At 36.6% G+C, this 22,350-nt stretch overlaps 1 protein-coding gene across 1 annotated transcript in view; it reads right to left on the bottom strand.

The window, feature by feature from the left end:
- LOC139132644 (uncharacterized) overlaps nt 1-21,834 on the bottom strand; it is a 39,327-nt gene extending 17,493 nt beyond the window's left edge. The window contains exons 1-13 of the mRNA XM_070698913.1: nt 21,662-21,834; nt 20,014-20,289; nt 17,845-18,191; nt 15,089-15,230; nt 14,490-14,606; nt 13,873-14,090; nt 12,677-12,815; nt 12,371-12,478; nt 11,389-11,723; nt 8,226-8,379; nt 7,720-7,938; nt 5,531-5,752; nt 184-333 (exon numbers count right to left, since the gene is read on the bottom strand). Coding sequence (XP_070555014.1) covers nt 184-333; nt 5,531-5,752; nt 7,720-7,938; nt 8,226-8,379; nt 11,389-11,723; nt 12,371-12,478; nt 12,677-12,815; nt 13,873-14,090; nt 14,490-14,606; nt 15,089-15,230; nt 17,845-18,191; nt 20,014-20,289; nt 21,662-21,725 — 2,491 coding nt within the window. The 5' untranslated portion in view covers nt 21,726-21,834. The remainder of the gene's footprint in view (nt 1-183; nt 334-5,530; nt 5,753-7,719; nt 7,939-8,225; nt 8,380-11,388; nt 11,724-12,370; nt 12,479-12,676; nt 12,816-13,872; nt 14,091-14,489; nt 14,607-15,088; nt 15,231-17,844; nt 18,192-20,013; nt 20,290-21,661) is intronic.
- Between the last annotated feature and the right edge of the window lie 516 nt (nt 21,835-22,350).

Raw genomic sequence — 22,350 nt, 5'->3', positions numbered from 1 at the left:
GTTCCGACCTCTACTGTCTATGGTAAATACCATACACTCCATAATTGAAATCTGTTTTGATAAATTTGCAGTAAACACGCGTTATCCCGAACCTGTACCAGAAAACAAACAGAGCATAAATTCATCTATCGTGTATTAACCCCCCCCCCCCAACGAATATTTTAAAGTTCGCAGCATACTCACCCACACTATTATAAAGTCTTCCATGAAATGGATGGTACCCGTCCAGAGAACTGCTTGCAGTTATTTGATAATACTTAATTCGTTCATTCTCCATTCCCAATGCTTCAGAACAAACCTCAACATCTATTGCTGCATCCACATCGTAGTATGCTAAAATTGAATTAATTACCATTCACCATTAGTAGAACTCGTGCTGAATCATTCAATAAGGAATCTACCGAGAGAAGGGTGTGAGTACTGTCTCATTTAAAGGGAAGTGGTCGTCGGAACTGCGCATGTGCAAGTTTTTTGTTTACAAACAATGTATGTCATGCACTATATATAGATGCATCATGGCAAACTAGCAAAGACATTTAAATTTTATGATTTACATTAAGACAAACATGTTTTAACTGTCATCAATCGCCAACGTAGCTTGTATACAGTGTTTATATCGGTCGAAGGGGTCCCTAGCGACCGTTGAGCGCCGTTCCGACGACCACCCCCTTTAAGGTGGTAAATATAACATGAAGCCCTATCGGAACGTTGTTTTTCATTGCTTGATACTAAAGCCATCACATAGTCCATAGTCAGGGTCTATGCATGCATGGCAGTAGCCTGACCAAATTGCCAAGGGGGCAGAACCTGGCTTAGCTAGGATTTGCGTAATTTACATAAATTTACACATTTTGCAAACAAACAATCTAGCAGTTATTATGTGTACGCATCCACTCGATATACGTCCTGGTTATTGCGAAAACTAAGCTCTAATAATGATATAGTTTATGTGTGTGATATCAAGTAAACGCCCAATACCAAATGAAAAAAAGAACAAAACATCGAGTTCAATATTTTCGGGCAAAGATTATAAAAATCAGACTTCAACGACTTCCATCTGGCATCTTCCCTCTATGGCTATCGTGATTATAAACATGTTCATTATGATTTTTGTTTCTTTCTTTTCAATTCTGATTAGGATTTAGTGACAAGAAAATTTCAAATTCCTCCCCCAACAGAGTGTCAGATCACATAATGATAGCATCCTTGTAGCGTTTCTTAGGATATCTACATACGTTTAAAACAACAACAAGTAGTTATGTTCGTTGAATTTTATTGGTTGTAGAATCTAAAAAGTCTACGTCACTCTGGGTCACCGGCGAACACACTCAAAAAACTCGTATCGCGTTTGACTCCCTTTAATTCTTTTGAAACTGCATATACACACATGCAGACTAAATACAGAGTGTATACAGTATACAGAATACGGAGTACGGAATACGGCATACAGTTCTGAATAATACACTATAGGAAAAAATTGCGAGACTGGAGCGAGAAAGTGACGCTTTCTCGCAATTGGTGAGAATCTCTTGTCATTCTCACTGCTATCGGTGAGAATTTTTGAATTCTCACGGGTGAGCAGTGAGAAGTGCACTCCTTGGTGAGATAATAGATTCTCACCGGTGAGAATGGAAATTCTCACCAAACACTGTGAGAATGGTAATTTTTACTGTGAGAATCAACCAGACTCACCATTCATTGGTGAGAATCAACCAGACTCATTGTTCACTGGTGAGAATTACCCAGATTGATTCACACCAGTGAACAACAAATCTGGCTGATTCTCACCAATGAATGGTGACTCTGGTTCATTCTCACCGTAAAAATTACCATTCTCACAGTGCTTGGTGAGAATTTCCATTCTCACCGGTGAGAATCTATTATCTCACCAAGGAGTGCATTTCTCACTGCTCACTAATAAGATCTTTTGAATTCTCACCGGTGAGCAGTGAGAAGTGCACTCCTTGGTGAGATAGATTCTCACCGGCGACGCTCCCTGCTGGCTGTTTAATTTGCCAGATACGTTGTTCAAATCTTCATGTACCGACAGACTGTATTTCATACGTACATAATTAAATGGGATAAACTAATTCAAGCGACTGATGAAAAACAAGTATATGGCTTCTCCTATCAGCAGATTGTGAAAAATTCTTTATATCGTGTAAAAGCGACTTCCGGGGACAAACCCATGACATGTTCTAGACTTTAATGTAAACAAGCATTTAACTGGCAACACTTTGATACATTTTGTCTTCAGCAAATACCTGAATATCATTAAATCAGTAATAAAGTTAGAAAAAAATACACAAATAGTAAAAAATAAAACTAAAAAGGTAAGTCCTGCCAGGAGTACTGGTCCACCTCCCTGTTTTGTTTTGTTTCGTTTCATTTCGTTTCGTTTCATTTCGTTTTGTTTCGTTTAGTTTCATTTCTCTGAATAGCAATACCCACATGGCTATTACTATTTGGCGAAACGAAATGAAACGAATGAAAAAATGCTGACTAGTTGGCTGTGTTCCATACATGTTCATTGCATTTGTTGGCAAAATGATTTACATGATTGAATTCACTTCTGGTAAACAAAAACACTATTGATTTGATTATGAGTCAAAACCTGTGTACAAGTATATGGCTTCTCCTATCAGAAGATTGTGAAAAATTCTTTACATCATGTAAAAGCAACTTCCAGGGATAAACCCATGACATGTTCTAGACTTTAATGTAAACAAGCATTTGACTTAACTGGTAACATTGTCTTTTATGCATTTTGTTTTCAGCAAATACCTGAATACCATTAAATTAGTAATAAAGTTAGAAGAAAAACTAAAAATAATAAGATTAAAACTGAAAAAGTAAGTCCAGCCAGGAGTACTGGTTCACCTCCCTGTCTCGTTTCGTTTCGTTTCGTTTCATTTCGTTTTACTTCTCTGAATAGCATAAGCCCTCCTTGCTACGTAATTTCTGTTGATTGCGTTATTGTCGACTGGACTCCTGTTGGGCCTCTCGATATAAAGCTGTCGTCTTTGCCAGCGATGTTGTGGACTAGAGCCCGGTCATTTGATAGTGTGTTTGCGTACTACTGTAACACGAGTACGGGTAAGTGTTCTCGAGTAAGCTCGAGCGATAACAGTAGCCGAGCCCGATTCAAGAAAATCATGATCAAATGCCATCTCACTATAGCGTGTATTCAGCAGATATTTAACTAAAGATTAATTGACCTGTTATTGCGTGTTAGCTTTGGTAAGTGGGAATGCTTAGGACAGACCGGTCGCCGCTTTAACAAGGGCCAATATCGCAACCATTGTAGTAAAACCGTAACTTAGTGTGGCGGCCTTAGATATGTTTACAACGGGGGGGGGGGGAACCCACCCTCTTACGAGCATGCGCAGCGCGACGACCACTGCCCTTAAAGCCAGAACGCGCCTCGAAGACAGATATTCGGACTCTCAAATTTCTACATTTCTTTTCTGATCTACCACTTGTGGGGCCTCATTTTGAAGCTCTTGGAGAAAGAAAAACTTTCACCGTCCTAGTTTTTCAAAAATCAAAAATTTAATTTTCCCTCATAGATTTATCACAGGGATGGAGGCCATTTTGAATTTCAAATATCGCAAAACGTTGGGAGATTTGTTTCGCTATTTCCAAACTTTGCACGGTGACCACTGACTTTTATTGTTATTTTGGTAAGAGAATGCTTGAAAGTGTCATTTAAACCGCAAAAGAGATACATTTTATCCAGCGCACTGCAAAAAAAGTAACACTTCATTCAATTAACCATAAACAATGGCAACAATATAAACAATAGCGAAGGGTCAGTGTAAGTACAGAGACGCTTGACGTTAGTAAACCAGCAATTCAAAGCACGCGTGCTGGGAATCGCCCCGAATATATTAGCGATATTATAAGTATCTGATACTGTTTATTCGAAAAATTTGCATTTTCGCCAAAAATACCAGGGGTCTGTAACCTCCACAAATGTAATAATCTCCACAAATGTAATATCAACCACAATTGTAATAAAATTAACCACAAATGTAATAAAATAGTCAACCATTAATGTAACAACCCGCAACCACAAATGTAATAAACAAATTAACCATAAATGTAATAAAACTCAACCATAAATGTAATAAACTTGAACTTGCATATGTGATCATTTGTTTATCAATGCCCTGAGTAAATAATAACTTTAATAAGACTAGTGTAATGTTATTGCATACTTTCCTGAAACTAGGTCTTTCCTTTCCGAAACACAGAATAGAATATTTTGAGAACGCTATCAGAAAACGGCAAGGTACTGATCAAACCGTTAGATAATGGAAGTGGACCAGCAGTTCTAGACACTGATAATTACATAATAAGGAAGCGTCAATATAACTCGTCAACCAGTGTTACCACACAAAGTTTATGACAGATGACTCAGAACAAATAACAGAGAAATATAAAACCTTATAACAGAAACTTACGACACAAAACATGTTGACGAGAACATATATTTCAATCTAGTAAAAAACAATACGAACACTACCTTGAACACAGTAGAACAAATTAGACATCCTGGCATCCCTAGTGAACGAACAAACTTGAAGTGGGACAACATAGGAATACAGACAATCTATCGATTATTCCACACAATTTATCCACTGAAGATGAATTTGAGGAGATTGATTAAGAGAGTACGGCAATTTTCGAAAAAAAAACGGCGTTAAAGAATCGTAGTGTTATACAGTCTTCCCCACTCTAGAGACTGCACTTACACTCAGATTACAGCTGTGTCTAGCCATGGCCAGTCAGTTCTGTACACAAAACAGGGAAACGTAAAATACACTTTCAAAACACACTAAACGCCAACAATTAAGAAATGAATAATGTGTGGAGTTGCTTTCCTTATTACATAGATCAATATTTAAGGGCTAATTCCTCAATTGCAACGAGAAAATAGATTATTACATTTATGGTTGACAAGTATTACATTTATGGGTGATTTTTTTATTACATTTATGGTTACCATTTATTACATTTGTGGTTGGTGTTTTTATTACATTTATGGTTGATTTTTGTTACATTTATGGGCGATATTACATTTATGGGTGCATTTTATACAATTGTGGTTGATATTACATTTGTGGAGATTATTACATTTGTGGAGGTTACAGGGTCCAGCTGCCCCCCCCCCCCCCCCCCCCGAAGGCTACGGCTATAGCATGGACCTATGATAATGGCACGGAGACTCGGACGGACAGTACATGTCACGGCCAGACAGTCTGAAGGGATGGTATTTGATGAACACTCAACACCTACTTTTTGCATATTGTTTAACTGAATAAGACAAAGTGAAACAAAAAGAGCAATGAGAGTGTATTGATGATATAATTTCACCAGTTCTACTGTTTTATGTGGAGGAACTTCTTAGAACAATTGATTTATTCGTTAACCGGTTTACAGCTATTTCTTCCCCTAGACTTCAGAGAACATAGCAATGCAAATATCTGGTGATGCTGTGTGCACATGTAAAACATATTTCACTCACCGAACACGTAAACTTCACACATTTGAAGGTAAGCGTTCGATGCAACGTCCATCTGAATTGATACATATCTGCCAGTTAAAGCACCACCACAGTCGAAATCAGCAGTTTCTCCTCCGTTATATGGACCCACCATAACCGGTCCACAAAGCGTGTTTCCAGTAAATTCACTGTTTTCATAAGAGTTCATTCCAACCCTTGCTTCTAAATAAGAAATGTACCTTTCTACAGAATAAATAAAATTTTATGTAATTAGAATCAGACTCGGAATGAGCTGCGCAACGATATTAAATTATACACTGCATTGCCCTGGAGAAAATTGTACAAAGGAATCGATCTCAATTGGATAATATAATAAGAAATAGAAATACCCTTACAGTACACTTGATAACATAAGGTGAAACACGTTTTACGTTTATTTCACAATGGCCACAAAACAGAGAAAGCAAAGCTCTCTATAGTCATTGTTGTGATTTCTCGGGGAGAAAGAGAGGCGACACATGCCCGACATTGAACCATTCTAATCATTGGTAAATAGATTATGCGAATTTTAGAACTTGTGTAAAACAAATGTAAATGTTAGTTTGCACGGTACATACGATTGTAATTTCACTGTTGCGATTTTTCCGTTTGAAATACGTTTTGCTTCACGAAGTGGTAGATTATTGTCAAATTCTGCTTTTCCTTACAATCATGATATCACTTGGTTTATTAATGATTCACGAATCTTAGCTTACTGATACAAACTTGTCAAAATTAGTTTTTAATCCACAGAGGAAAAAGATCTAACATGGTTCTGTCCTCTAGGGGATATATTTCCATAGCAGGATAGAACAGCTTATTTACAGCAACCGCCCATAGTAAAGTATTGGCAACTATTTATGTGCTTCCTTTATACAACTTTGGTCATAGAAAAAATAGAAAAGCTTCTTCCAATTACAACAGATAGTAATACCTTTATTTCGAGAACCAGCTTAGAAAAAAAAATGATAAAAGACTTACAACAAATCAAAAGAAAAAATACAACAGATCAAGTCAAGCGTGACATTAAGGTAATATGCACCTCGAAAGTGAAAGACTTAAACTTTTGCTCTAACTTTCATCAAGGAATCTTTCAATCGTTCTCTTTCAAAATCAAGAATAAAAATAGGGGGTCACCGTGCAAATTTTGGTTCTAGAGAAAAAATAACCCAAGATTTACCGATATTAGAAATTCAAAATGGCCGCCATCCCTGTGTTAACCCTATGGCGAAAAATAAAAATTTTCGAATTTGAAAAAACTAAGCCGGTGAAAAGTTTTCTTTCACCAAGAGCTTTAAAATGAACCCCCACATGTGGTATATCAGAAGAGAACTGTAAAAGTTTGAGAGTCTGAATGTCTGTCCCCGAGGTGCGTTCTACCTTAAAACAGTTCTAAAAAGATTAAGAGAGGAAAACCGAGGATATCGATTACAAAACCGTAGATAAGGCCTTTTTCCACCATTTACTGTCTTTTCTAACATAATTAGACATAGCAGCACTTATCAAGATGTTAGGATTCCTGTTCAGTCTAATGTAAAAACGTGCCCTCAAAGCCCGCTGCTTACTGTCAAAAGTCGTAAGGCATTTCAGTACGAATTATTATAAGCTACACGCACCTCATTCAAACACTGCTTAGTGTACGAACTCCATAAATGTGAGTAATACATTGACGAACGATAACTTTGGAAGAGCGTAAGCTTCACTCTAGTTGAACATTTGTAAAATTTACGAATCAGAGAATTTGCCTTGAAATACAATGCCCTCATTTGCCGCTTGGTGTCATCTTTATCATCACCAGAGTTATTTAAGATATAAACTCCCAAATAACGGTGTTGGTTTAACTAGAAGGCTTTTTGATTTTTTTAGCATTGAAAGACTTCGTGGGGTGCTTCATCTGTTTCCTCAATCAGAAAACGTGCACTGTTGTTACGTAAAGAAGCTATCGACTTGGTGGAACTACCCACTGTGATTTTATTACAACTGTCAGTTACCTGTACTGGCCATGTACCCAAATGCATGCATACCATAACGTAGATACCGATCTAACAAAACTATAGTATTTAGCGGACAATCATACAGACACACAGACAGATAGGTCTACAGGTAGGCAGGTAGACAAACAAGCAGGCAGAGAGACAACAAAACCAAATACAATCAAATGTATGCCTTACTGTGGGAATCGCCTCGACTGACCGCACTGACACTCATAATATCATAGGTTTCACCGAGATCAACGAGCCACCATGGATATGAATCCTGTCCGGTATGCATACAGCTATCCTCATACATATCGTTATCAGGGTTTCCATCGATCGCAAATTCAGCAACCCATCTCTTTTTCACTTGACTTTGGTATGCTGTTTTACCCAGAGAGAGATTTTCACTGAATGCTGCGAATATAATTATAATAGTTGAGAGCGACATCCTGATTCCCCTAAAAACGGCCAGGCTGCCAATGACGCTGCCTGTATCAAAGCTGATTTTATATACTCTCAGTATTTGTTAATCAGTCATTTGAAGAGCAATTAAAATAGACTACGAATTATCCAACTTCAGATTGATCAAGGTTATTTTTTCCTACATTATGTCCAACATCGCAGAGGAACTACACATCAACTACTTGGTGACATGCTTTGAAAGTTGTAACTTTCACCTACGTTGTAAAGTTAACACGTACCTGGGTGATTAATATACTCTCCATACAACTCAACCTTCATAGCAATCTGACCATTCCATGTTTGTGGGCGAAGTCTAACCCTTCTTACCATCCAGAGCGGCGTTTGCAGTACGTGTTCCACGACATTGTATGGATCAGTATTGGCAATAAATATCTGTAAATAATTTTTATACTTTGTCAAATGTGATATCACCGAAAGTGATGATGCGAAAATTTAAAGCCTTTCTTATCTTTTGTACTATTGTACAATCTTTGCTCATCAAAAACAAAACTTCAAATTGTTATTGCTTAATAAACGTTGGTTTTCACACTCTTGATGAAAGGTAGGTTGAACCATGTAATTCTACGCTATCTGTTCCTTGTTTTCTTCGCCGTCTTGCCAACACATGTATATTTCAACTGGTCATTGTATCCGCTGGATATCATCCATCTAGTTTGATTATAGTTTTTTCATTTTGTGTCGGACGAGTAACGTCTACCGACATGTTATTCCCCAGCTATACACACTTCGTTGCGCATCTTTACGACTTCATGATTCAATTAGCCGGTCTGGTCGCTTGTAGAACTTCAGGTGCCGCCAACTAAGCTGTTCGTGCAAAAAGGTGTTCGTGCGCAGTTTTTCAGCGGGCGGGCAAATTTCAAAACTAATCAGCGGGCGGGGAGAAAAAATAGATATTTACTGTGGCAGGGGAAGAAATTACATTATTGTCAGTTGGCAGGGAGAAAATTTTTGACAGTAGGTACCGGAAAATACGTAGAGGGAGGGGAAAGCCGCGTTTGATGATAGAACTTGAGGGGAGATTAAGCACCTAACTTAGAGGGGCAATGTTCTAAGGTAAACTGCTAGCTGCTGGCACGGTTTTGTGTTGATTGGGGTTGCCTAGTGGGCATCTAGTGGGCAGCGGGGAATTTCAGTGGTGGGGAGAGGGCAGTGAGGAGCTTGAATTGTTGTGGGGAGCGGGCAGATCATAGATACTGGAGGGCAGGGTGCATCAAAATTCAGTGGGAGGGCACATTTGCCGTGTATGGTAGTGGGAGGGCAGTTACGAACAGCTCTACTTTCCCCTCCAAATCTTAGGTCAAGGTCAAAAATAAGTAAAATTGGTATATCAGCCTTCAAAACATGTTTGTGATGATTTTGCGAAATTGATGAAATTTACCAGTTGGCGGCACCTGGAACTTACTAACTATAGCTAAGTGATCTTTTGATCTGTTTTTGTTTTCACACGGTTTCAATCGATCTACCTGTTTGAACTCGACTGGTTTTGTATAGCGTAGCATTCTTTCATGTGTACGCCCGTTGTTCTTTTCCCTTTTGCATTTTAGCCCGTTGTTCTCTTGCTTTTTGCAGTTTAGCTGTTTTATCGGTCACTTGAAACACTTTTAGCTGAGTGATTTTTTCCGAGTGTTCTTGGATGATCTTTCTGATCTGTTTTTGCAACAGTTTCTAGTCAACATACTCGTTAGAACTCTTTTTATATCACGTAGCCGCCAATTTTGCCTAGCATCGATCGTTCACTTCATTTTGCCTGGGCTCTTTTTGTGTTTACTATGTCGTCGAAAGTCCAGAAGTGTACTGATCTGGTTTTGTCATACAAGGTAAGGACGGCCACAGTCTTTGTGTGTTCCCTGATGCCTCCACCATCGGTTGGGGTGCACATATCTGGACAATTATCAAGCTGCCGGTCTATGGAATGCACTGGAACAAACCCAGCATATCAACTGGTTCGAAACTTCAAGCAGTGTTTCTTGCACTGCACAGGTTCGAACGTCATGTGACTTCCCACCATGTGTTAGTCAACACGGACAACACGACAGTGGTATCCTACATCAACAAAATGGGTGGGGGAAAGGGGGGTCATGTATTTTCCAAACAGCTCAGAGGGGGTCACTTAATTTTCATAAGTATCCGTTCCGTCAAAAAGCAGTGTCAGTGTTCAGAAATACTCTGGGAGATAAAAATGATTCACTGCATGATTCTGATGATTTCATTCTCTGAAGTCATTTAACTGTAAATCTGAACAAAAGTATAATTATCTGTCACATGAACATCCTGACTTGGCAACTTTGAGACTTGTCTTATTGTAAATCGAGCTCACTGAGGGCAATGAACAATTCCTATTACTTACATATTAGAGATATAGCAAGTTTTGTCAGGGAAATTATTTAACAGTTACCTACTAGTACCATGAAAAGTGAAATTATACTTTTAGGTGATCCATTATCATAATTGTTGTCAACATCTGAACTTTCAAATACCGTATTTGAATCCAGTACATTTGTATCAATTATCAAACACCTATAAAAGCACAAATTAATTTAATTAGCATTGTAAAAATATATTCAAAGTTTTCAGATAGACTCCAATGCATAGTGAATCAACATATGGTGAAATTTCAAATTCCTATTTCTTCCACACATATCAACCTTTAACCATCCTGGTCTACCTAAGTACTTTAAAACGAATTATCAAACGTCCATAAATACACAGATTTAGATAGTTTCGAATTGGATAAAAATTATTCATAGTTTCCTCATAGACTCCCATGTAATGTGGATGGACATTTTCAGTGAAATTCCAAAATTAGTTTTCTTGTACACATAATATGCACCTTTAACCATCATATTCTAATCAAGTACAATTATGTTAATTATTCAACGTCTGTATATGCACAAGTATAGCAAGTTTTTCATTGGAAAAAAATATTCGCAATTTTATCATAGACTCCCATCATGTATAGTGGATGAACTTTTTTGGTGAAATTCTGAAGTCAAATTTTTGTCCACATACCAGTTGTAACAACCCTATTCAAATTAAGTACTTTTATGTCAATTATCAAATATCTATAAATGCATATGTAGTTTTCTATTGAAAAGTATTACATAGTTTTCTCATAGACTACCATGTATAGTGAATCAACATTATCAACAGCTGATTATCAATTAAATCCAAATATCAAAAAAATTTTTACACACACTCTTGCGCAAATATATATATATATATATATATATATATATATATATATATATATATATGTGTGGTGTGTGTGTGTGTGTGTGATGCACATTTTAGGGTAACTGAGAATCTGTCACCCTTTATATTTGTACGCAAACATCTAAAGGGAAAATAAAGTCAAATTTGAAATATCGTAGAATCACTTACTTTGATTTCTCCATTCTCTCGATATGAGACCAAGTCATTATCATAAACTGTTTGATATAATAAGTAGTAGGATTGCACCCACTCATCCAAGCCATCGCGACCCTGAGTGGCAATCACACGAACAATGGCATAGTAGCGTAATGTAATCTCCATCCAATCTTCATTGTCTGGACTATCAGGGATCCATGCAGGAGAATCCAAACTACCTAGAGGATCCTCGTAGTAAAGTCTTCCCGTTACAGCCGCGAAATCTTCTCCATCATTTGGATCAGACTGAGAGATGTAATCATCTGTGATATAGCCTGTTGTCATTCCAAGTGCATTGTAAGCACCCCCTGTAATAAGAGAATGATAAACAATATACTTCATAGATTGTTGATTAGTCGTACCTTCACCAACCATCCAGTCCTTCATAATTACATCATATTTGGCAACTTGAACCATGTTTTGACCGTGCGGGAAAAACTCAAGGAAGGCGGTTTTTCCGATTCATCTTGAAAATTTTTCCACAGATTGCAATTGTGCATGTCTTCACTTGAAAATGACTTCAATCTTTTATGGTAAATCTACGGTTGAATTTTCATTTTTGTTGTTATGTTCAATTGGATCCATTTTAAAATGTCACGTGGAACAATTGCACGATCGGTCTGCTGGATCGGGAATCACAACACGGGCGTTTGTTATTATTTGTTACCAGACAAAACATGCATGAGAAATCTAATCCAAACACAACATCTTGTATCTTATATCTCACGTCCAAGCTATATTCTTACATAGCGAACTGTGTAGACTTGGCACTCTTGGTACAATACTCAGCCTGAACTAGTTTTGCCGCTTTCTCGAAGTAACCACTTTGGTTAAAAAAACATTGCAAACCTGTTTCCCTACATAAATACCTCTTCAACTCCGACTGTAAAAGCGTTGCGTCAACAAGCAAATGTTGCGTACGAAATAGGAAATTTGCGTTACAAAAAATACTTACGACAATAGACAGGATATGAATTGGCACCATTTTCTCCGTCTGGATCAATCCAATAGGACATCTCCATCGGATAACCAGCTGAATGCCAGGCATAACATGACGTCATTGCTGAAATAAGGATGTCGTCAATACTCCGATGATTTTTGATAATAATTATAACGGAGATATAATTTGTTTACTTATGATTTTGTTTGACACTGACAGCAAAGGTTTCTTTATCAAAATAATTGGTTGGGTCCATGAGCATGGGTGTTGTGCGTTTGGGATGCAACAAAACAAAAACTAATACATTTATATTGGCATTACCTGGAACATATCCATAAACTTCGATACGGAGAGCCACAAAACCACTCCAACTGGTAGGATAGATTTTCAAAATTCTCGCAAATATAGGTTGATTAAATGTGTGTACAGTGACGTCATCAGAAGTACAGTTGAACTGCTCCTTTTTTCAAAAAAGAAATTTTTAAAAAAATGATAGTATCATGATTTGAGTGAATTAGTCTATGGTGAGACATGTATCGAACCATAACTTGGGAAATATCATCAATATTAAATATTGAAGACTGGGATAAACTTAAATGTAGTCTGTCGCCTCTCCCAAAAGATAGCATAAGGAATATCGATACTGAAAGCTAGTCAAAGACAATTTGTTACTGTCTTTCACTCAAAATGTTTAATTCTGATAGAAATATCGTATTCCATCATGATTATATGCATTTCCATAGTCATCTTTTAAAATTTCAATACTAGTTATTTGTACGATGAAAGTATTGAGGACAGACTTAATGTACTCAAAGTCGACCGTTATGATGACACTCACTAGGGAACGAGCAGGATTAACGGCAGAGGCGGAAGAGAAAATGAGGGACACGAAATAGCTAGATGTTCAGGGGGGGCTCGAAAATTCCAGAGTATGTGAGTGGGCCCCCTAACTTATTACTGAATGCAAATCATACACATAAATAACTCTGAATGCGGCAGAAAACAATTCTTTCATAAACCTGCTTTCTTAGGTTATTTAATGACAAAATGTGTTTCAATAACTGACGATCATTCATAGTCTATGCAATCGACACTTTAATGCTGATTGTCAAAGTGCACGTATAAGAAATGACAGTAAGAGCGACTGTCATTTAGATACTAAAAAGGCAGACAATAGACTCGGAAAAGACGTTGAGGCAGATTAATTTATCTAACAACTATATCTGCTTCTGTATTCATTTTTTCCGTAGTTTTCCTCTTAGACATCAATGTATAACATTATTGATATAATAATATAATAAGGATTGATTCATTGTCATTATAATGATATAAATATTGTTAATATAATGATATTAATATTTTTCATGGAGTTTCAATTTCATGCGTCTGTTTGCTCAGTAACAATGAGTGTCGCTTTAAGTTTGTGTTGACGCAGAGTCAAAAATTCAGCAACTGAACTATATCTACAATAATATTGTTTCGATAGTTAAAATATGGCTACATTGAAATGTTTTTACCTCCATTGTATCGTTGTTATCTGTCACCCAGAATTCCTCTGTAGATTTTTCAAGAAAATATGCGACTTTATATGTTTTAACAAATCCAGTAACATTACCATTTCCGCCGCCTTGCGTAGCAATCTGTCTCACCACAGTACGACCTCGTAAATCAATTTCTAAAAAGTCCCCAGCATCAGTCTGAGCTGTGGTGTTGTCAGGGCTCCAATAGCCAGCACCTGTATCGTGACAACATTATTACGAATCTTTTGATGTATTTTCAAATATGGTCTTTCATTTTTTAGAGTCATTCAATTACTGTGAAAACATTAATCATTTGAAATAAGCTATAATATATTTAGTTCAAGGGTACGACTTATTCAATGTGACAATGTTCCCCATGCCATAAAACAGCATTTAATTTTTAATTCACGTCTTTTACATTTACACTGTATACAGTACCTACAACAGATCATTGCGTCTCGATGTTTTCATATGACAGAAATAGGCTGTGCTTCGTAAAGTGGTTCACCCATTAGCAGCAAGAAAGACAAAGACAAAGTCATAAAACTTATTGTAAGCATATGACACCACATTATGAATAACTTAATTACCAAAATGGTTTTTTTTCAACTTACCAACTGTCATATTCAGACGGGCATTAGTGGCACCATAATTTACAAAATCGTCATTGAATGTTGAAGATGATGATAATTGCTCATCTGTAATCGTACTGCTTTCCATTCCTAGAGCATCTGAAAAGAAAAAAAACAGAATGAAACTATATCGATCGTATAAAGGCAGTCTATAATGATAATTGATGTGATAATCCAAATAAACTGACGAAACAAATATCCTCAAATATCCTAAACCTACGAAAAAGTATGTAAATGTTGAATCCATTCCTTCTCTACATGGGACTCAGGAAACAATAACAACAGTAGAATAAAAATATGTGACAAGGAAACTGACGTCATGTTAAAGTTGAGATTTCATTTGTTGTTCTATTGACAACTGCATCATAACAGAGAAATTAAAAATTGGCGGGACGACAGATTATGATTCATATACTTTGTTTACAAGCAACTTGCAAATGTAGTGCGGGAACATTCAAACCTGATGTCTTTAGGCCTAATCGTGCATATCTCGACATTTACCCTGAAATATCACGACTGATATTATTTTAGCTCACCAGGATGCAGCCGTATGGGTATGTGTGTGTGATAATACAACTAACCTATCGTTAAGATTTCCAACCTAAGATTGCAACTCCATTCACAAGTCAATGGATAGATGCGAACATAACGTGTTACCATGACAACATCGAAGGCATGGGTGAGTACAGTCTGCTGTGTATGCTCATCATGGCCATAAAATATCTAAACAGAAAGAAAAGTAGTCCATTAGTACTGACAGCTAAAAGTTTGTTTAAAGCAGTTGATCCGGTTGGTGGATAAAGTGTAATTTCAAAAGTCATTGCAATCAATATTAGTAATTTTCATCGGGGCTCGATACATACAACGATGTTAATGATGAGTTTCTCCCACACATATGCAATTCAGTTGTTCACGAAGGAAAATGTAATTTGATAAATTCTTTCAGATTCACCTTAAACTGTTCAATATTAGAAGCATTTATTATTATATATATATATATATATATATATATATATATATATATATATATATATATATATATATATATATATATATATATATATGTATATTCTTTATTTATTATGTCATTTGGCAGAGAGTTCCAGAGTTTTCCAGTACGGTCAAAACCTCAAATGACCAGTATTTAAAACTGACCTTTTAATAGAAAGATCTTGTCGAGAAACAGAACACGTTTGATAAGGATGAACATTACTATGAATCATAATCATAATCTTTATTTCTTATATAGCGCATTACATATTTAAATATCTCAATGCGCTTTACATTAAAAACAAAGAAATAAGTGACAAATAAAAACAGTAAATTTTAAATGTTCAATAAAAGTAACAGCTGGTAAAACTAAAGAAATGGTTAAAATAGATCAACAAATAAATCTCAGGTATAAAATGATATAAAAGGGTATAAAACTCATGTATAAAATGACTTAAAAAGATAAGTTTTTATCCCGACTTTAAAATTATCGAGTGACTGAGATGCACGAAGGTGCGACGGCAAAGAATTCCACAGACGAGGCGCACATATTGAAAACGCCCTATCACCATAGTAAGCTGTGCGGCCGGTAGGTTGGTGTAACTTAATTTCCCCATTTGAAAATGAACGCAATGTATGACTAGTACTACGTCTAATCAAAAGCTCATGAAGGTAAGATGGTACATGACTACAGAGAACTTTGAAAGTAATACAAAGAATTTTAAATTGGATACGTTGTTCAACAGGGAGCCAATGAAGGTCACGAAGAATGGGAGTAATGTGATCACATTTTCTCTTCTTGGTAACAAGTCGAGCTGCCGAATTTTGAATTGTTTGCAGTTTGCGTATTTCAAATGAAGGGAGGCCGAAAAGTAAACTGTTGCAATAATCCAGGCGAGATGTGATAAACGCATGAATGAGTTTCTCAGTTGAAGGCTGATCAAGTATATTACGGATTTTACCAATCTTCCAAAGAGCATGAGAGGCCGATTTACACACATTGACAACATGTGCTGACATACTGCCACTAGAATCCATTGTGACACCAAGATTGCGAACAGTGTCAGATGGGTGAACAATGACATCACCTATTCTAATATCACAACGAGGAACCGGACCTACACCTGTAAATTTAGAAGAAAAATGAATGACCTCGGTTTTACCATCATTTAGAGCGAGCATATTGTCTCGCATGCATCCCCTGATTTCATTAACACATAACTCAATTGAAGTTGTAGGAACTTGATCTGCTTCGCAAGTGATATACGATTGCGTGTCATCAGCGTACATCATGTAATGTAACTTATGCTTGAAAATGATATCCTCTAAGGGTGCTGTGTACAGATTGAATAAAATTGGTCCGAGAACGGAACCTTGAGGTACAGCACAATCGAGAGATTGTGCCTCGGACACGACTGACCCAACACACACTGACTGCGTTCGCCCCTGCAGATAGGATTTAAACCAATTCAACACTGTCCCCGTGATACCAAATCTATGACACAGCCTATGTAATAAAATATCGTGATCACTCGTGTCGAAGGCAGCAGATAAATCGAGTAAAATTAATATAACATCTTTGCGTCTATCAAGAGCGCGTAGAACATCGTTCTGGACTCTCAGAAGAGCAGTTTCTGTACTATAGCCTGTTCGATATGCTGATTGACATTTTGCAAACAAATTGTGATGGCATAAATACGCATTCAGTTGACAAAAAACAATGCGCTCAATAAGCTTTGAAAGGAAAGGCTATGGTATATAAATAACTTAAAGACAGATATTGTGGTGCATTACCAGTCATACACTTAAATGTTAACACTCCCATGAAATAAACACATCTTTGTCTCATTGACGTGACATTTAACAAAGAAAATAGTTCATTAGAAGGATAGTCATTCGATAATTCGAACAGAATACGTTAAGCTTTCTTTTGTAAAATGAAAATTTTGTTCAAATTTGTTTCAGTTGTGTTTCCCAACACAACACAACAATAGCCTAAAGTACAGATGACGTTACCGATTATTATAAAAGTTACGCGCCCGAACGGCGTGCCGAAAACAACTGAATGATGAAATTTAGTGGTTGGCACAATGTATTTTTTCGCAAGTATGAGCCATGTCGAAATTCAAAAACGCACTGACCCTCCCCCATTGGGCATTTCAAAAAACATGGTGACCTCTCTATCACCAAAGTTAAAAACAGGGTGACCCCCATGAATCCATCGCCCCCCCCCCCCGGCCGAAGAAACTGACCAGTCCCTAATTGGTGTCAACAGTTTCCTCAAGGCATACGTTTTCCCACTTGAGTTGTGTAGGGTAAAATGTTATCAAATTAAAATAGTTCTGACCTGTTCCTGGTAGGAATGATTTGCATAAGTTTGATGAAACGTCCAATTGTATCCGTTGTTACTGTAAGCGACCTTGAAAGTGTAAATCCATTTCCTATTGGTTGAGATACCACTGCCCTGGGTCATTATCGCAGATACTCTTTTGGTTTCAAGTAAATCCACCTGCAACCACGAATTATCATCTTCGTACAATGGCGCCCAACCATCTGTTTCAGCATTCAATCGACAATTTGGGACAGTATTCTTTGTGTTATCATATACAGAGGAACAAGTTAGTTGATTATCAGCAATGTCACCATTTTCAAGTCCAACTTTCCCTCCTAGAGACGGATAGGATGAAATCTCAGCTGTAGTGGAAACCAAAATGATACATGTCTGAATAATTTATCCACTGAACGCTGCTTAGGTTTCTAGACACGTCTTAGGTTTTAGCAGTTTTCGCCACATGCACTGGATAAATTAAAAATACGCGTTCTTTAAATTCAATCAATTCATTATTATATCTTGTATTCTTTGTACGAATTTTGGACACATCCTCTTAATTGGTCTAAAGATTATATATCACGGACTGAAGATTGATCTTAACACGCAGAGTTGCCAAAATTATTTTCGAAAAAGCAAAATCATTGTGCTGAAATGATTATCTTAGTACATCGTAAAATTTGTTTTTTTTCCGTTCGACTACGGCTTTGGCTTGAGATTGTGTAAGATAGTTACGAAAATAAACAGTCGTTTTCCTGGTAGTTAATGCAATAGGAAAACGGGGTTTTTTTCTCATTTCAACAAACTTTCCTGTGCATTTTTGGTTCGCTTTTCGTAACTTTGCATAGTGGCTGTTCTCTGCGTTACTCCTTCTGTCTAATGTATCTCTCTTGACGTTTTTCGATAAATTTGATATTTAAAGGAATTAAATAGATAACTAAATAGACCTGTCAAGGACATCTCTGTGCCTTCACTTCTTTTTATGTCATCTGCAAGCTTTGAACAATCTTATATATTTTGTGTAGATATAACATTCTGCAACACAAATATAATAGTTGAGACCGTCAATTTGTACAACGGAGTGGTAAACCCTTTGCAAATGCTAGATAAAAGAGGCTTGATAATTCAGGTACACTAGTTGATATACTGCCTTGCAGTAAGGAAAATTGCTTTTTTACAAACAGAATTTCAAGTTATCAATTCTCTGATTGACCGAGTCAAATGCGTGACGAAAATCAGTGTATACGCCATCACTTCGTGTTCACAGCTGCTGACCAAAGTCAACATAATACACAAGATAAGCGTATGCCGATCTATGTTGTAATCATTTCGTCATGTTTTGAATGAGAAATATACTATATATGTGATATTGTACGGAATAGTATTTTTCAAAGCGGAAACCTCAGTCGATTCAATAGCTATTAGTTGGATGGTTGAAGAGTTCAGCGCGACTGATACGTTTCTAAGAACTGACCCAAGCTGTCAGTGATCACAAATACTTGCACATCGTACCATAGTATGTGTTTTAATGTTTATGATCCATCTGTGGGTGATTTCCCGTTATTAATTGCTCTGATTGTAGGCCACGCAGAGTTTATTTGACCAGGTGAATATTTGGATTCTTGCAGCACTGAACTTTGAAATTTATCAGTCTTGCGCAAAGTAAGTTTAATGTGTCATACACACAAAGCATCCATCAATCAATGTCTTTAAATTAATGCGTCTGAATACTGGATTAACTGTGTATCACGTGCACAGTCAGCAGATATAGCAAGGTCATCTGTGTATCACAGTCAGCAGATATAGCAAGGTCATATCCACATTTTGGGTTGGGAATAGTTGTGTTTTACATTTTGAAAAAATGGATGTAACATTTTAGAAATGGTATTGGGGAGAGTCACGTTTTACATGATGGATCACCACCACACCGGTTTCCTCCTGCAGATCCCTCATGATAATTGAAAGCTGCCTAATTTACTGAATTTGTTAGTTTATATCTACAACAATGTCACATCAGTGCATACAAATATTCATTTCACCTTATCGACAATGAAGTAATTTATCATCAACCCATTAAGAATAATCTAGTAAAGAATGAAATATTTCGATTTCTGAATCCTAAAACTGTTGGCAAAGTTGTGAGAGTATAGAATCAATAAAACATACTGAAACTTAAGTTGAACTCACTTGTGTCATATACAGAGTTACTGCTGTAACCACCACACGTTTCTGTGCTATCGCCACCACATTCTTGGTCGCATTCTCTCTCAGGATACCAGCCATAGAGGGCATAGTTTATGCCACAGTTACATCGTGTGCCATCCTTAAGGCCAGCATATAATCTTCCTTCGTCTTTGCACAATTGTATGCAATATTCTACGGTCATTTCGTCTGAATATAGGACTTCCTTCATAGTTGGCTCAGAGGAAACGTCTTGGAAACATCCCAAGTACGTGTTTGTCGCTTTAAGAAAGCGAAAGTTTGGACTAGTAATATGTGAGCATCAAGTGTTCTGGTTTCGACAAACATTTAGCGGGCAGAGATGTAATACTTTTATTTCTGCGTTTTCTCTTGAGATACAGAGGGAATGGTAAGAATTGCCAGATCAGTTGCATACAAGTTTTATATTCAATATGCAATTGAAATATTAGCACCATAGCTTTATCTGGTCGACGCAGTAATACTCGGTCCAGATTATAAAAAACCGTTTCATATTTAATAGAGAAAGGAACAAATATTTGACAGCAAAATCCACAACCAATAAGGCCATGTATGGACAGATATTATCACTACCAAGTACAAAGGCAAGTACATCATTTTCCCGAATAGCTGTTTTGTTGTTGCTGTGATCAACATCCCAAAGTCTTTCAGTTAGAATCTAATCATCATAAAACAAATATTTATAACAAGGAAATCAGGTATCCATGGATGTCATCAGTGAATCCTGTACTGTGTCCAGGACTTAACAAACTATCCAAGGTAAAAAGAGACAAACCTAAGCGGATTTCAGAAGTTAGTGAGAAATCACAAGTTGAATTTTTTAGTCATAAGCTGAACAAAAGCCAATGTCAACGTATATAGAACTTTAAAGAGAAACCATTTTAACTATGTTAGGTGCAGATTTGTAACAAAATAAGCAAAAACACTGAGATGGCACAGTGTTCAAAAATAAACGGTTTAGCCAAATAATTATTTCTTTGATTACAATGCCTTTAGCAAGCTCAAGAAGAATGCAAGTTAACTGCTGTTTTTAAAGTAAATATTCCTTATTGTATGTTCTTTGCCTTACAATCCATACCCAAGTACCAAGCCGTGGATTTAGCAAAGTTTTAATGATCAATTTGACCTTCCGATCCTCATTGTAAGGTAGAAAATAATAATATTATGTAGAACTCTCGACTTTAACGTAGTACACGCCTCGAAAGTGAAAGACTTAAATTTTTGCTCAAACTTTCCTAATTGAAACCTTCAACCTTTATGTTTCAAAATCACGAATAAAAATCAGGGGTCACAGTTCAAAATGTGGTACTAGAGAAACAAATCACATAACTTTCCCAATATTTGAAATTCAAGATGGCTGCCATCCCTGAGTCTATTCTACGGGAAAATACGATTTCGATTTTACTCCAAGAGCAGCAAAAAGAGTCCCCAGACCAGGGAAGTATCGGGAAAAACTGAGAGTCTGAATATCTGTCCCCGAGGTGCATTCTTACCAATGTGTTCATCAAGCTCCATGATCACGTTTAAGAAACATCGGTACATATTAGAAAACTGGTCTTGTTATACAATTAAACCATAATCCTAATTAAAACGATTTACAAGTCGAATTACTTACCCAGAGTAACCTTGACAACGGAAACGAAGAATAAAAGTCTGGTCAAACTCCAAGTGAAGGTCATCGTGTGTGATGTGAACTATTTCATGTTGTTCGAAATACAGCCAAAAGACAAATTATTCGATAGCTCCATTAAAATGATGGGCGTTTGAACTCGTACATTGCCTATTCAATGTGAACTAGAAAGTGTCTCTGTGCTATACAAACATATCAAGTTTTTGCCAACGATCACTCATGATATTAATGAACACATGTTTGGTCACACTGTTTAAGGATTGTTTTTTCAAGAATTCTAATATTTACACTGGTTGGAACTTAGTTCGTGTGCTAATAACTCTCCCTTTTACCATTATAGATCGGTATTAAGCAATCATCTTACTATAATATACAATACATAAATTTGTTCATTATATCATTAACGACACTTGCTCATCATTACAAAGTAAATAAGCTTATATCTATTACCGAGAATAAAGAATGAAATTAAAGAATAAAGTATGAATTTCAAGAATAAATTATAAACTTAAAGAATAAATCATGGATTTAAAAGATATTGCTCTAACAGTTCCGTCAATAACATAAACCATCAGGGCACGGCGTTTAATTGAAGTAATTTTCTTGAAAATTCGAGAACAGAGAAACATATACATTTACATCATCTTGAAAAGTTGTGTTACTTTCCACTTTTG

Source organism: Ptychodera flava, chromosome 5 (genome assembly GCF_041260155.1).
Source record: "Ptychodera flava strain L36383 chromosome 5, AS_Pfla_20210202, whole genome shotgun sequence".
Lineage (NCBI taxonomy): Eukaryota > Metazoa > Hemichordata > Enteropneusta > Ptychoderidae > Ptychodera > Ptychodera flava.
This window is presented reverse-complemented; position numbering and strand designations above follow the sequence as displayed.